Raw genomic sequence first — 17,022 nt, forward strand, 5'->3', positions numbered from 1 at the left:
CCCAGGATGGAAAAGGAAAGGGACAGACGTGCTCTGACTCCCTGAAGGGTTCAGTAGGGACTGCAGGAAGCATAGACTAAGATGCAGAACATTTTTCTCAGATTAGAGAGGAAAGGCACGTGTTCTTTCTGCTTTCTGGAGTCTTCATGCCTTCGTAGGCCTGCATGAATAACAAACAGCAGCTTTGGAAACATGGCTGATGCTTGGCTGGACAGTCAGTGCCCTCATGTTCTTGCAGGATGGTGCCTCCTCTTTTACAGCTCAGTGATATGAAACATTTCACTTAGCCATTGCACTTCTGGGTTTGTTTTTTTTATTTTTTCTCCAGGTAGCATCTTGGACGAAATACTGGGTAGCACTGTGTGGAACCCAACTCTTCTACTACGCTGCAAAATCCCTGAAGGCTACAGAGAGAAAACATGTATGTAAACCAGGCATATTCCAGTATCACCTGCCAAGCTAAAATGTGATTTCCTGATGTAAACACTGAGAGTAGCTCGGGCCTTGCCTGATTTCCAGTCAGCACTATCCTGTCAGTCACCTCATATGGTGAGACAGTCACCTCATATGGAAATACCCCAGGGAAATACCATTTACATTTACATGCTACACCAAGAACATCTGCTTTGCATCTGCCATGTGTCTCTGACGTTGCTGGTCTTTTAGGAAAGGAACTGTGTCTGTCCATTTTCAAAGGCAGAAGGTCTGTCTTCTGATGATTTGAGTCTTGCAGCAGCTTGTTGCAGTTTGAAATCCAGACAAGCACTGATGAGGGAAAATGGAGCAGTCACAAGATACAACAATTAAACATGTACTAATTTCCTATATGTGGTAAAATCAGACCATTTGGTTTCTCTGTGTAGTCCTGTAATCCATTAACTGCAGTGGAGCACAAAACACCTCATCTGCTCAGCAGAGAGCTGCGATGTCAGATGATGCTGGCGTTCCTTTTATTTGCTGCAGCTTGATTTGAAATAAGCTCAAAATGCTTGGCTTATGTGGGGAGGGAGCAAGAGGATTTTCTGTACCTGTCCCACGGATGTTTGGATGTGCATTGTTCCTGTTTGAGGTCCCTGATTAATTATAATGATTCTCTTAAGGAACTGGGCAAAACTGGAGATACTTGAGCCTGAGTTCATTCACTACTCAGAATCATTACTTAGTTGCCTTGGCCAGTGTTTCAGGTTAATTTATGACAACTGTCACTGTAGAGCATTTGCTTTGCATAAAGCTTATGGGATTTTGCAAACTGAGTTGTGCTTTTGGAATTCTCGTAAAGGGGACTTTCTTTCTCTTTGGTACAAATTACTGTTTTCTTATCCTAACGTTTTTATGTGCAGAGGGTAGAGATTTGAAGCTCAGTATTTCTGGTTAGCAGGCTCCTGGATATTTGAAGTTGCTTTGTGGAAACTGTGTGTAAAGGTCTCTTAATCTAAGAGATTATTTCCCACTTTTATTGAAAGTTCCTTAGGAAACAGTATTATAATACTCAAAGTAGCTTAATAAAAGCTAATTACTTTTAGAAATATTTGCATGGTTTCTTGGCCATCCATCCCTACTAGCTTTGCTTAGGTAAGATCAAAACTCAATTTGCCTAGCCCAGGATAAAGGTTCATTAGCCAATCCTCCTGTCTTCTGGGTGTCTTGGGAAAAGTGTGTGTGTTTGGATGCATTTGTCCCTGGCTTCAGTGAAAACTTTGGGGAAGGATTCCACCTCATTAAAAGGAAAGAGCAGACTTGTAAGCTATTATGAGTAGAAATGCAAAGTATTAAAAAAAAAAAGAGGAACCAGGAGAGAGCTTGTGCTGGCATTATGTCACTCACAGCTAGTTGCTTGTTTTTTCTGGAAACTTTGAGAAATGGAAAAGAAATTTTTGTGGTAAGGTCAGACTTTGTGTTCCTGTTACTGCTGTGATTCCTTCAGGCTTTGTGCCAAAATTGCATTTTGTTTTCTTTTAGGAATGGAGTATGTAGTTGTAAGTCTCTCTGGTTCACTGTTCTTTACAAAATTATGGAGGGCTTTACCAGACTTGTATCTATTCATTCAGAAGCTTTTTCACTCTAATGTATTAGCATTTTAAAACAATCTAAATAGCATGCAGGTTTAGAGAACTTGAAAAAATTGCTTAGCAAGGAATTATGTTGTTTGGAAATTAAGTACATTGCATTCTCACTGCTTACACATTTCCTTCAGAATAACAATTTCAGTTATTTAAATAGTCTTGCCCTTTCTATAGAAAAAGTAAATAAAGGAAAAAGGTGAAAAGTCTGGTACCTGATCCTTCTGACACTCTGTTGCTGCAAAAGCCTTTACTTTGCCTTGAAATACAGCCACATCCATTTAGAATGCTTTCAGAGGTTGTTTTCTAAACCTCTTGAATTGACTTCTAATATTCCCCAGGTCACTGATATGTTGTGACAGCTACAACATCTAAACTGCTGGTGAACAGAGGCTTAAGAAGCCAAAATCTGTCTCACATGTGTGTGTGCTCATGTTTCTTTGTCCAAGGATGTTCAGCAGACCAATAAGGAAGTTTGCAGAGAGGGGCAAGGACACATTTGAGTCCAGGGTGGGCAGGATTTCCCATTAGGAGCCCACAGCCTCGTTCTTGCAAATACTGAGAGGCGTTTGAGCAAGGCGATTCCCAGGAAAAGGAGGAAGAGGAGTGGTAGTTAAAAGCAGTGACTGCTGGAGAACATGAATTTCTTTTTAATAGTTGGCTCTATGAAGTTGGACTGAACTGTCCAGCACAACCTTGGATTTGGCTGTACACAGCTCATGTCTTGCTTTGAGCTTTTTAGGGCAGCAAACATGCTCTGTTCTGTTTGTGGATGCAAAGCCTGTTGTGGAGCTCAGTCTCTGATTTGGTTTCCCAGGTGCAGTCAAGGCTAACATATTGTAATAACTATTTGCTACAGTTTGGGTTGTCTTTTATTGAAACAAATAGTTTGCAACGAGTGTTCACAGTAAACCTCTGCTGCAGAGGTTGTTGTAACTCAGAGCATGACCTTTATGTTGAAATTAAGGTGGAAAATCACCTGGTTACTGCTGCTGAGGTTGAGGGACTGGGGAAGGGGCTCTAGTTTATTGAACAGGCCAATAATAGGTGGTCAGTAACTTGTTCAGCTGCTCTGCCTGTGTTGGCCTTCAAGCCTGGCTATTGATGCCTTAGGTTTCCATCCATTTCACTACAGAGTTATTGTACAAAGCCTCAGCTTTGGAGTCTGTGGAGATGACTTGTCAAGGGTCACACTTCAGCTCACATTTGGTTGCATTTTCAGGCAAAGTTAATCAGGAGAGAATGAACTGCAGATGGCCAATCATCCCTAGATAGCTAGAGCATGAGTAAATGCTCCAGATACTGTCCAGTGAGATTCCTAAGAGGTTTGCTCTGCAAAATGAAGAGATCCAAGGCTAGATTTAGGCTTTGGGGTTTTTTACTTCCCAGATAAAAAGGATGATGCCGTCTGCTTTGAAGCAGCTTTCTTTTTCAAAGATTGATACATTGGAGATTTCCCTCAGCAAAATATTCCAAGCATCTTCTGGAGCCATTTAAACATCTGTCTTTTCTGCCTCCTTTCTCAAGGCCTCTGTGACATGGAAAGGAACGCTGGCAACAAAAGAGTCAGTCTGCTATATAAAGTTTCCTGGCTGGAGCTCTCATGGTAAACGTGTCTTGATTACAGGCATGCTTTTGACCACTCTGCTGCTGCAATTGCTCCAGGCAGCTTGGAATGCACCGACACTCAGAGCTCTTCCAGGCTTATAATAGCCAACCTCTTTGGAAAATTACCTCATAAAAATCCCAGTGCAATTTCAGCAAAAGGGGCAAGAAATCCCCTCCCTTTTAGACACGGATAAGCCAGCTCTTCTCCTGCCTGTGGTCAAAGGCCAAGGAGTGCATCCAGTATTGTGTGCTGCATCTCCTAAGAGTAACAGCATAAAATTAGCATTGATTTTAGATAGTGAACAGGTTTCAGTTATTACTACAGTAACAGAGAATTGTCTATAAGTGAGCACGTGAACTTCAGGGCCCAGAGATGTAGTACAGCACAATCTAAGAGGAGTGTGTGGACAGTGGTTGTCTCTTGTATGCTGAAGTGGTACTCACAGAGAAGCCCTCTGTGAAAACCTGTAGCACTTGTGCACCTTTAGAAAAGGGCAATAGTAAGAATAGCCACTTGAACTTAGACTTTAAATAAGCACCCTGAAAAATGTGAATACACCTGTAAAATAACTGTTTGTAGTGATCAGACTGAGAGTCTTGCCAATTTCTGTGACAATGTAGCATGCATGAGAGATTTTTCCATGTTTGTAGGTACTTGGAAAGCAACAGAGGCTTTTTAAGGCTTCATGCTTGAGCACAAGCCCTTGTTGTTCCAAGCCATCCATTGCATGCTATAATCAAAATTAGGTCTATTTATTTGCAGTCTAGAAAACTTGGTAGTTGTGGCTCAGGCACTTTCACTGAAATACCCTGATGAAGAATGCTGTAATTCTGGGAAGGATGTTCAGCCACCAAAAAAATGACTTGAATATTAGAAAGCTGTAGAATCTCAACAGGAGATGTGGAGGAGGAGACTTGTAGGTGCCAAAATGTTGGAGTGGAAAGTCTGTTCACAAATTATTTCAGAGTTTTTGATTCAAAAATTTACTTACAAAAGCCTTTGAGTTCAGAACAGCAACAACAGCAAAAAGCAATTATGTGAAGCCTCATGCCAGGGCTGTGCAGTTTTCCATGTGTATAGTAAGAGTCATTCCGGTGGCCTGTGTTACAAAAAGCAAATAGGAACCAGGAACATTAAATTACAATGAAGCTTTCATTCCCTTCATGTTAACAAAGCAGACTTGCTGTTAGCAAGGCTCTGTGCATCAGCAGAGGGTGAGCTGCCCTGGGGGACTGTGTAAACATGGAATACAAATCCAGCCGAGCACAGGGATGGAAAGCTGACACGTGTTTCAAGCGGTGACGGATTGAGGCTGGCAGGAAACACTTTGCTTGTGTGGAGCTTTTCATTTTATGGAGAAGCACCATGATTAACTGATTGTTTTGAGTGAAATGAAAAGCGAGGAGCTTTAGCAGTGTCACATAGTGGATACCTGTTGGGATATGTAACTGAGACAGGAAAGCCCAACGTGTTGTTTCCATGAAACTCTAGAAATAAGTGTTGTTCAAGAGGTACGTTTTGGTGTGTAATCCATTAAAACTGCTTTGTGACTCAAATTTCCATCTCTGTGAAAAGGACCTATTAATGCTTTAGGGCTACTTGGAAGTTTGCATTTTGCAGGTCCCTTTTAAGTGTTAATTTGTGCCATCTTACTTTTTGAGGCTGTGTCGTCAGTGAGTCCATAACAAATCCCTTCTATACACTTCCCTTTTTTTAAAGAACTCATGAGCTGTATCCTTACCTTTATTCCCTTTCCTCGTCTTTATTCCTTCTTTCAGATAAAATGCCTTAATGTTCACTACAGACTGACATTACTTACTGCCTCCTCAAAGAACTTTCAGTTTCTGTTTGAAAAGGAGTTACAGCCCTCACTGTAATGAAATCTTGTCTGATAGAGCTTTATCATTTATCTCCTCCTCTTTTGAGGCATTACCACATCCATCCACCTCCCAAAGGCTGTGAGTTACTTAATTTTAGTGTGTATATACAAAGAACCTGGACTCTTAAACTATTTTGAACTTGGTTAAAATGCTTTTTCTTTCAACTGCTGTTCATTCCAAGTTCTAATGGATTTTAAACTAAGGTTTAAAATGGAGCCGGTTGTGCAAGTCCCAGGCAGATAAACTTACCTGGACAATGGCTTCAAACTGACAAAAGGCAGGGTTAGACTGGATGTTAGGGAGAAATTCCTCCCTGTGAGAGTGGTAAAGCCCTGGCACAGGGTGCCCAGAGAAGCTGTGGCTGCCCCATCTCTGGAAGTGTTCAAAGCCAGACTGGATGGGGCTTGGAGCCATGATTCCGTGATGATTCTGTGACCTTCCAGGTCTTCAGTTCAGTATCTGTGGCATAGATTAGAGTAACTGACATTAGACTTGCAATGGAATTTTATTTATAAAGTAACCGTATTTGCATGCAGAGAACATTCTTATAAACTCTTACTTTGCTCATGGTGCCTTCCAACTTATTACCAGTAACTCTTTCCTTGCTTGAACCAGAGTTCCAGGTTTGTAATTCTAAAGCAATAGTTCTAAAATGAAACAAAAGATGCTTAATGTTTTGCATCTGCCTTGTGGCACTAGCATGAAGAATAAAAGTATTTTAGAACTTACAGATTAATGACTCAAAGCTTAAAGAATCTGAAGGATGTTTTATTGTTTCTAATAAGGTAATTAAGGAGAGATCAAAATGACTGTGCTAATAAAGAGGTTGGAATGGAGATTCACAAGATAGGAGGAAGATGCATCTGGTGAGGACGAGCATTAGAGCTACCAGAGTTAGACCTTCTGGGCAGAGAAGTGAGGTGAAGCACTGCAGAGGGTGAGAGGGCAGGGACTGATGGAAAGTCTCTGTTGGACCCAAGAACATGGGACGAGGAGACCTGGCAGCTGAAGACATGAGAGAAACTGAATGAGTTGGGGGTTGGGGCATGGATGGGACTGCCTGAGCAAGCAAGGAGAAGTGAATTGGGAGGGTCTACTAATAGGTGAAAAAGGAGGCCAGGGAGAAGGAAGCTTATGGTTTGGAAATAAGTTGGATTTAATAGGTGAGTAAAGCCTGGAACTGAGGGAAGCGTGAGAAGGAGAAAATAATACTGTGACCAAGTGAATGAAAAACAGTGGGATCAAGGAGCTGTCAGGAGAGGGACTAGTGTAGCAAAGACAAGTGTTGTGCTTAGGCCTAAGTTACCTGTCAATGCATGTATAACACCTGAAACAGGAAAACCCCATCATTTTGAACATCTTGTCAATAAATGAGCACGACTGCCCATTTCTGGGCACTTATTTATTGAATTTACATCCTCACTTGATCCATTTATTTCTTCAGATCATAATATTTAATTACACAGTTGTGTTATCTTGTCCCCGGGATTCATGTTATGTGTAATTACAGACTACTGTAATAATTAGTGCATGCTAACTGTGAATAGTTACAGCAAGTTTAATTCTTCTGTTTGTGAGCCGTGGAGGGAATAGGTTTGCATTTATTAATGCACTTTTGAACTATACTGTATGTTCAAATGTGCACTAATGGGGTGAGGAATGCTGTAGTAATCATGCAGTGCAGATTAGATGTGTAACAAGCTTTTGCAGATGGTGATACTCCTTTTAATTTGTTTCGAATATCATTCATTGTATTAAGTTCTTTTTTCACTGATTTCATACAAACTCTGTTAATTTTCTTAATCTTGTGAAGTACTCGGCTTCGTCTGATGTTACCCAGTCTCTAGCAGTGTCCCTGAGAGGAGCTGCCCTTCTGGGTACTTGTTCTGTGCAGATCTGGCCTCTTGTTCTAACCCCATTTCCACCTCCGTTTGCATTTCCAGTTCAAATCCACGCCAAGTAAGAGCGTCTCAGTGGTGGGCTGGATGGTGATGATGGCAGATGACCCTGAGCATCCAGATCTCTTCTTATTGACTGATTCTGAGAAGGGTAAGCAGTGCACTGATTCCCAAAATAAGCACTGGCTTTGCTGAGGTCATTTGTCAGCAAGTAAACGAGCAAGTGAAAGGTGACATCCTCGCAGCTTCAGCTGCTCTCCAACATGTTGTCTTTGCCTTTAGAATGCTATGGGAACAGTAACCCATGGAGAATCCTTAGTCTTCACTGAGTTCTAAGAGCTCTCCAAACTCTTAACAACCCCAGATGTGATTTTAATTGGAAGTATTCATCTGCATTCATTACAGCTATATTTAGAACACTTTGAGGCATTTTCACATGTGTGAAAATGTAAGTAACGATAAAAAAAACCCCATTCAGCTAACACTAGGTGCTTGAGCAGTCCCTTCTCTCCAAAGGCAAACCAAAACCCAAACCATCTGTCCAAATGTAGTGCTATTACCAGGGAAAACCCCTCAGAGATCTTGTCTGTTATGCGGAGAAGCCTGTGGATTTCCATTACTCCAACACAGTGCCTGCTTTCAGCTAAAACTCTGAAGAAAATGTTACTTTTCCATGGCACTTCAAATTGTGCAGAAAGAACATGATTAAAAGTTCTGATAAAGGAGCTTAAAATTATTTAATGCTTTGTCTGTTTCACGTCTTAGTACATTTTATTTCCAAGCATCTCTTCTAGCACCACTGATAGGAGGTATAAATTGTGAGTGCTTGTCAGCTTAAAGTCTGCAACAGCAATCTGAAATGTTTTTGTAACACTTGACCTTCCTGAACCCAAACAAGCACTGTGTAACTCCAGCCACTGAAAATACTGGTCTGAAATGGATCAATACGTTTAGGAGTGATTTTCACATATTTTCAAATGCAGCTTTCCAGGGTGCATTTCAGTGGTATCTTGCACTTCATCAAAAAATCGTGATATTATAAACATATTGCAATGATGGCATTGAACAAAAACATTTTTGTTTTGAGGGATGTTTTGTTCTTTCCTAGTTGATGCAGGCATTAGTTGAAATGTAGAATGCTGGAAAGGAAGACAGGCAAGCTGAAACTTCTCTTCAATAGGTCAAGCAATTGCACCTATTCCAGACAAAGTGTAAAGTTATATGAACCTTCTGTTATAAATTTAGAGGTACTTGAATATGGGTAGGATTTAAGTGTACAGCATTGTTTGTGTTCCTTCATCTGTGTTTTTTTTCCTCTTTCTTAGGAAATTCATACAAATTTCAAGCTGGAAACAGAATGAACGCAATGCTCTGGTTTAAACACCTGAGTGCTGCCTGCCAAAGCAACAGACAACAGGTGAGAGCAAGGCAGTGAAAAGGAATGAGCTTTTAGGAGCTCAGAACTGATGGACCTTCGAGCTGCCCAAGCTGTCACTGAGGGCTTTGTGTGTTCCCTGAGCAGCCTCTACGCCCATCTCACGTGCTGAGTGATTTGCCTTGGCTTTTCTGTTTCTCCCTTTGCAAACAAGTCCTCAGAGCTTCTGGGGTAATGAAGGAAGATTTGGGGCTACCTGGAGGCTAATTTAAAGCAGCTAGGGAAGTGCAAGGAATGCCCTAAAATACCTGAGTGGCAGTATTTCTGTATTGCCCATTTGAAAAAGGCTATTGTACAGCTACATAAAAAGCTGTAAACTGCAGCATTCAATGTCAATTCCAGATAACTCTCCTGAAGTGCCTTTTTTCAGGTCATGGACATGGGTGTTTTCTGCTGTTCATGTATTTTGTATTCCTAAAATGTATACAAAGTAGTTTAGCCCTTGGTACATTTTCCAGTCTTCGAAAGCAAAAGTAGCATTTTCCATGAATCAAAAAGGAAGACAAGACTGCTCCAACCCTATTAAATGGTGTTCTGTTATAAATTCTTACTGACCTTCTTCATCAGCAAAATCCTTTTTAAGTTACTTTGTCTCCCTGAACTCTTCCTTCTCTTTGCACATTTGTTTATGGAGTTCTCAGAGCAGAAATCCTACTGAATTTCAAGGGGAAACAAAAAGGCTTTTCCAGATCCTTTTGTGCTTTCTTGTTCAATTCTGCCTCTGAGAGAGATCTTAAGAAGTAAGGAGGGTTGCAGAAGCTCCTGTGAAGGTATTTGAGACAGTGCAAAGGAGAGAAATCGTGGTCCTGGCTGGAGAAAGTGGGGATGGTAGCAATTAGTGGCCAAGAGTTTGCAAGTAAGTGGTGAAAAATGCCTCTGAAAACAGCTTTGGTTCAGTAAGGGTTAACAATGCTGTTTATTACTGTTAACGGTGCAACTGCCTTAGAAAAATTGGATGTTTAAATGTGTTTTCAATAGAGTATAAGCACCTAGTCAGCTGAACAATACTAAGAATTATTTTAATAGATACTATTTTTGATTTTAATGGTGCAGCTTTAGCCCAGCTGAGCATTCTTGCATCTACAGGTAAATGGTAGATGCAAGGCAAGAAATGCTGGATTCAGATCTGACCATGCCGACTGTTCATTGACAGTCAGCAGGAATGTGGTGCCTCTTTAATAACCTGACTAAACAAGAGATGTTGCTGTCAGACAGATTCCTGATGGAGAGAAAATGGGAATATAAACTAATGTATTGCAAACGAGCTTTAATCTTCATGAAAGGGAGTGATACTGCAGCAGGCATTCGGGTTTCCTAGGGAAAAAGCCCAAACAGCTGTTTGTGCCTCATTTTTTAAATTACTCTTAAAAACAGACTAAGGGGCCTACATCAATCACTGATCTGTGTGCCAAGAATTTTCTAGCTGTGGCTGAGGTGAGAGAGTTCTCCTTGTCTAGCAGAGCTGAGATTTATCATGTTAAGGTTGTGCTGCTGACAATTTAAATCCTAAATGTCCTTAAAATTAGGAAGTTCTATGGCCATATAAGGTTTATCATTTGATAAACCTTACAGCAGTTTAATATTTTGATTATATTATTACTGGGTTTTCTACAGCTCTAAGTGTATTTTTACTGCTAGGTGATAGTTGCATTCCTTCTCCCGTTTTTGAAGACAGAATGATGGGCATTTCAACAGATGTCTAGTCTGTGAAATAGTTGAATGCAAGTAGCTACTATCGGAAGTAAATTCTTTTATCATTTTTATTTTTGTTTTCAGGTTCCTGCCAACTTGATGACCTTTGAATAACAGGCAAATTCAAAACAATAAAAAAAAGGACAATTTGAACCATCTCATATTTGAGAGCAAGGTCCTGATGAAAAACGTGCCAGCTGTATTCTGTGCCAGAACAGAACCTGTCAACTCGATCTCTGAACTCTGAAGCCCTGAACAAAACCACTAATGGTTGGGGAGAGGAGTCCCCCAAATTAAAAATGGATTTGCAACATGAATTGCCATGGACCATGCTTCGTTATGTTCTCAGAACTGACCTGTGGAAACCACTGCCTTAAAGAGTGAAAGGAGAAACAACATGAAACACCAAATAGTGTGTGTGAAACTTCTGGCGGTGCTGTGCTTGAGTTAAATAGATTGTAGCTAGTTTTGAGTTTCTTTTAACTTTATACTAATTTTGAAAATAACTCACCTTTTTAGGCATTCTTAAGAAAGCAGGTAAGCTGGTATTTAAGAGTTGTATCAAAAGCTGTGTATGAACTGGGTGAAAGGTACTCCATGTTCTGGAGATGTTCTTTAGACTATACCAGGAGTCCTGGAGGGGAGCTTGTCGCAGGCACACTTAGCCTGGAGCAGTGTGATTTCTCTCAGACCTGCAAGTATAAGAAATGGAGCACAGCTGCGAGTTTAGAGCAGCACTGAGTTTGCAAACCTTGGACCTGTTATGGGAGCCAGACTCCAACAGTGGCACAGAGGCTGAGCCAAAAATCAGTTTGGTACGTTTTGACCTAATTCCTGGTTAAAAACACGTGTTTTGGGCAGTTGGGGGGTGGGGGATGTGTACAAGACAAAACTGAAAGCACTGTTGGGTCAGAACTGAGTGTTTTCATCCCGTTTGTTTCCACACCTGTGACTCTCCTACACAGAAAAGCTGAATGACAAAGCACCAACACCTGGGTACAGCTCACTGAGACGTTTGACTTTGGGTATCTGCTAATTGTCAGTTAGGGACCACTGCTAGTGTGTGGTGTTTCATAATAGCACTTCAGATGGACATTTTAAAAAGATAGAGGCACAACTTCAAGCTTTCATGTTCTCATTTGGCAATAACTGATTTTAGTATCTGTCTTGGTCAAAGTAGTTGACGTTGTGTGGTGTTGATAACATGGCCTAAAGCAGACCTTACATACAGAAGCTCTTTTGATCTTCAGACAATTAACTAATTTATTAGAAGGTAGGATAACCTAAAGAGAGAAAAGGTGTGGGGCCATCAAAATTCCATCCTTGACAGGAATCATTCTTGGTCACTGAAATTACTCACAGAGAAAAACATAATGGTTGTAAAAAGGGAGCTGTGCTTTATGTGTGTGTTTGATGCTTAAGACTTTGATTCTTGCTTTATTGGGGTTTCCTTGACATCACCTGGTTTCCTGGATGATTAGTCTTTCTTTAATCTTCAAAAATATGATCTTTGTAAAGCAAGGAAACATTGTCCAAAATATGACTCTGATATTGGAACTTTGAAGTCTGTGAAAAAGTAGTAACTGTTCCATTGACATTGTGGTTTAGTGGCCGTAAATACGCTAGCAGATTCCACCATGAATTCTCCTTTTTAAACAGAAACAAGCTACCTACCAGTCTGTTTCAGAGTTCTCTGACTATCTAATAAAGGTTTCTACTCGTAGTTGTTATTTTGAACATGTATAGTTTGTTTATTGCATCTGAGTAGAAGCCTGTAAATTCACTTGTGAGGTTTTTTTTCCCCAGAGTCAAATTAATCGCGTAATGGAAAGGATTAATTTTTGATTTCTGGCGGGCAGAAAGAAGGATAATCCAGTCTAGCAGTAAACAAAACACAAAAACCCCAACCACTTTGTGATGTAAAGGGTAATAGGCTGGTTTGTCTTTTCAGAATTATTCTGAATTGGCTCTTGGTAGAAAGAAAACAGTAGAAGGATGCTTCTGTCAGAATCACACCACAAGGACCACGAGAATTTGGCTCCCCTTGCAACTCTTTTGTTGCTGTTTTTTACGTGGGGAATGAATAGTCTGTTCTGAAGTCGTGAATTTTGGGAAGGGGTTGTTTGTGCTGAATCCCTCAGCAATTGACACATCTCCCACGTTTAGCCATGTCGGGTGTAGAGTAAAGACAACGTCCTCACAGCCAGCAGTGTTACTTAGTAGACTTTGCACAACTTGAGTTAGGTTTTTTTTCCGTTTTAAAACTTACTTAAATGTGTGTTTCTTCTCAATGACTTAAGTGTTTGTTTGGGTTTTTTTTAACAATGTGTGTCCTTTTTTTAAGCATTGTGGATAATAGCCTGTGGATTTTGAATTTTTAAATAAGCTATTCTAGGTTCGTTGCAGCATAACTGTATCTGTTCTTTTGTTAGTGAAAGGAAACATGCAACTGGCAGCCACAGCCTGACAGCCCACAGCTTTGCTAAGGACAGAGCCAGGTCAGCACGTGTCATTTATTACTGGATTCTTGCATTTTTCCAGCTGGTTTGCGTTAGGTCTTTATGGTTAGGAGGATGCTGGGGAAAACAATTCACGAATCATCCTTTAATGAATTGTTGCTGTTACCAGCTTTCATTGTCCTTAGGCCTCCTACTCTTCCTTGTTTTCTGCCCTCAGGTACGCTGGGTTTTTGTGAGAGAGATTGAATATTGTGGGAGGAGTTCCTTAAAATGTGTAGCCAGAATAACTGGAGTGAGTAATGACAACGCAGGAAGTACTTCTGGCACTTGTTACAGTGAGTAGTTCAGGACTTGCCCATTGTTTTTGTCCTCTTTGGCCACGCAGGCCTGCAGGGCAGCACGGGAGCGCTGGCACTTACATGGCTGGAGATAAAAGAGGTGGTGGGTGTGTTCCCTCAGGGAGAGCTGCCTCAGCTGAGCCTTGGAAAGACTCACACAAGTCAAATACACTGTAAAGAATGTACTAATGCTCTTGGTTTTAAAAAAAAGGAGTTAAAGTAAGTTAGCTAACTGAAACTCTTGCTGAGCAAACAAGGAGAGCAGCGAGCTCGTGGTATTCAGGTAAGACTGGCATCCAGACTGCTTCAGACAGTTGGCAGTTTCTCTTTTGATTCTCATTTTTAATGTGTTGCTCTAATTGTTTATCTTGTCAATAACTGCTGAAACACTTCAGCTGATATTTGTCACTTTATCCCTTAATGTTTGGATTTTGAAACTAAAGATGCCCCTTGAAATCCCTCATTTTGGCTGCATTTGAGCAAAAATGATTTCGAGTAGCTCTTCTAGCTTACTTCTAGCAAGACTTCAAATATGAATATTAATTGTCTGCTGACTGATAACCATCTTTTTAGCTAAACTAAAATTTTTGGGAAAGATTAAGCAAAAGGGAATGTCTGGTTTATGAAATTGGTGCATTGCATTAAAAATACATAACACTGCACCGCTTACTGCTAACTTTTATCTCATTTAATCAGTGCTACTTTTGGCTAGGATTTTCAAACCTGACTTCTATTCCAGTGTCCTTAGAAAGCAAATCACTTTTAAAACTTTTGTTTTTAAAAAATTCTGGTAGTTTGAATAAACATAGCTCATCCCAGACACGTCTTCATTTTCAAATGTCTGTTTCATGCCAGAGGAGTATTACTCGAGCTATTATGATTCATTAAGTATTTAGGTGCAAGTTACAGGCATTAAAACTACAAATACTAAATAAGTCACATAAATACTTAATGAATGAGCTTTAGCACCCAGCTTTAAAATTGTGTTTAGAGAAGTACGCACATTGGAAAACGTATTGGGAGCAAAAGGAAGCATAAAAAAACACAGCAGGGTTTCATCAGTTATCTACTCCTCACTAGAAGTAAATTCATATAATTTAATGTTTCTTGCAACATCAGCCTCCTGTATTTGCATTTACATATTTTCAACACTAGTCCTCCTCTGTTAGTGTCAGACATAACACATGGTGACAGCAAATCCTCTCCCTCCCAGCAGAAGCAGTTGCAGGTTTCTGTGCTGCTGAGGCACACGAGAAGCAGAGGTCCCCTTTGACAAAAGGCAAGTTGATCTTATGGTTTTGATTAGCTGTAACAAATCTTGTCCAAATCAAGATAAAACGTGGGTTGCTTTTTCTTCTGGCTCTGTCAATGGCCTTTTTCTTCATTGCATGTCCTTTTTAGTTTTTTGGTACTCTAACTCACCAGCTCTAGTCATTCCAGTCTTATTCGTGGCCAGCTCTTTGTGCTGCCTGTTGCAGCATCAAGACCCCAGTACTAAATCACATCAGTGCTACAAGGAGACAGCTGTGAAAGTTTTGTTATTATTCTTTAATACTAGCCTTTTTCTTTCATTTTTCTCTAAAAGCAGCTTGTGCATAAGGTGGTTGGGCTTGGAAAAGTTGTCATTAAAAGGATCTGTACAAGTGGACATGGAATTCTTTCCTAGGGCTTATCCCTTCTTTTAAAAACCATCATTCTAATTTGTAGTGCATGAAGAGGGTGAATGCTTGGATTTGATGAGGACTTTTTGTCAGTGCCTTACTATTAACTTGAAGACCAATTCCTTTATTTCAGTGGTGGACTTGCAGGCTGTGGCCTCGATGTACCAGGGGGTGACATTCCTGGCAGCCTTTGCATTTCTGCAGCAGTCAGTTGTTTTGGTCAGTGTAAAATAGCTGTGGCTTGAGTTGCTTTAGTATTATTTTTTTTCTGTGTTTGAATAGCCTCTTTTTAGGAAAAATGCAGAGGTTTTTGGTAGCTTGGGCTTGTTCAGCTTTTATCAGAAGTAGCTCAGACCTCTTAAAAATTAACTTATATTTATTTTGGTATGTCTCTTGAGTAGATTTAGTACCGGGGAGTGGGGGGAATGAAGAGTATAGTCCAAGTCATGGTCTAGACCACATGAGCTCAGGAGCTCACATTATTAGAAAGGAGCTTGCTTTTGTCTGTCCCACTTTGATGTAAACACTGAGGAGCATTCTTAGGCAATGATTTATCTTGCAAGCTTTTTGTTAATGTAAAATAAATACCGCAGAAAAAAACTGTTTGGGGAAAGAGGAGGCTTGGATAAATCTTAGTCTTAATATCCCAGAAGGTTTTGTATATTGTATTTCTTGTGCCAACACTGTGTAGGGAGCACTGTCCTTCACTGAAACAACTGCTAGAGACTTTTAGCAGCAAAGGCTTCAGAAGCTTTGGAAGGGGAAATGAAAGAAAGAATGTGTTGTTCTTAAGCAAGTAAATATTTGTTTTCCTGGAATACATCCATATAAAAACACAGCAGTTTTACTATAGTCTTTTTATAAATTCAGATGCTGGAAGGGTAATTTGAAAATTAATCTTACGCTTTCTAAGAATATTCAGAGAGAGCAGAAAGGTCAAAGGAGAAAATACAAATTACGTGGTGTAGCTCTGGCTGTTGCAGAACTGAGCTGACAAGTTTTCTCCAAGCTACCTTGCTGAGGAAAAGAAGGTGTATGAAATGTAATGAAATGCAAGTTCCTGCAGATCATGGCATGGTCCTGCCTGGTGGCCTGGTCTTGCTCTTGAGGGGCTAAAAACACCGTAAATACTCCGTTTCCTTTGTGTGCTTGATCATTATTATTGTTTCTCTTTATTCGGGTGGGTTCTGGCCTTCGGGTGTGTTTGCTGAAGGAATTTCTTACCATTCCAAAGCTGTTCACAGCTGAAACTGCAAAGCAGACAAGCACTATAAAGTGATTAAACGTTGAAATAAAGGGTTCTGGGGTGCCTGCTTTACTGGCACTTGTGGCTCCTTGTGTGCAGGAGTGCATCCATTCAAACACCACTGCTCTGCAGTGGGAAAAGCACCAGGAAACACAGATGTGTTTTATAATAATCCTGTGGGGGCCAACCATCGCTGGGAGGGGGATCAAGGTGTCATGCAGTAGAACACAAGCCATTTGTAATGTTCCCTGCTGGCGTGAGGCGTTCCAGGGATGGAGGGATTGCACTATGATCTCGCTGAGTGATGTGCAGTTTGGCTGTCCTCGAGCCTCTTCCTTCACCTTTTATAATACTTTGTTCTGTGTGTGCGTGTGAAAATCGTGTGTTTGCATAAGCTAGTTGAAATGAATTTAAGAACAGGTTTCAAAAATCTTTCCTACTGAAATAAATTATTTAAAAGATGGCCTGTGTCTGAGGTTTTAATTTCTCAGTTAAAAACCTGCATTGAAACTCCACAGCTAGGTTTTGCAACGTGGAATTTGACTGCCTTTTGGAATGGAGCTGAGATCAGCTGGAATTTTAGTGGCGTTTTTCAATGTACCTCTGAAATGAAGCATGTAAAGTTGTCTGCTGGTGCAAAAGAAATCCAAAGACTAGCAGGGAAATACAGTTCATTGAAGAGATTTGTGTCTGGTCTCAGAGATCGTTCTGTTAAATGATGTGGTTTTTCTCTCCTTGGTAGTT

The 17,022-nt window shown here is 40.5% G+C and overlaps 1 protein-coding gene across 8 annotated transcripts in view; it reads left to right on the top strand.

Annotated features, from left to right (window-relative positions):
- The window catches only part of RALGPS2 (Ral GEF with PH domain and SH3 binding motif 2), a 115,568-nt gene extending 98,827 nt beyond the window's left edge, over positions 1-16,741 (top strand). For all 8 annotated transcript variants that reach the window (XM_039555712.1, XM_039555711.1, XM_039555713.1 and 5 more), the window contains 4 exons: positions 329-421; positions 7,493-7,598; positions 8,773-8,864; positions 10,659-16,741. In XM_039555712.1, coding sequence (XP_039411646.1) covers positions 329-421; positions 7,493-7,598; positions 8,773-8,864; positions 10,659-10,688 — 321 coding nt within the window. In that variant the 3' untranslated portion in view covers positions 10,689-16,741. The remainder of the gene's footprint in view (positions 1-328; positions 422-7,492; positions 7,599-8,772; positions 8,865-10,658) is intronic.
- The last annotated feature ends 281 nt before the right edge of the window (positions 16,742-17,022 follow it).

This window comes from Corvus cornix, chromosome 8 (genome assembly GCF_000738735.6).
Source record: "Corvus cornix cornix isolate S_Up_H32 chromosome 8, ASM73873v5, whole genome shotgun sequence".
NCBI classification, from domain to species: domain Eukaryota; kingdom Metazoa; phylum Chordata; class Aves; order Passeriformes; family Corvidae; genus Corvus; species Corvus cornix.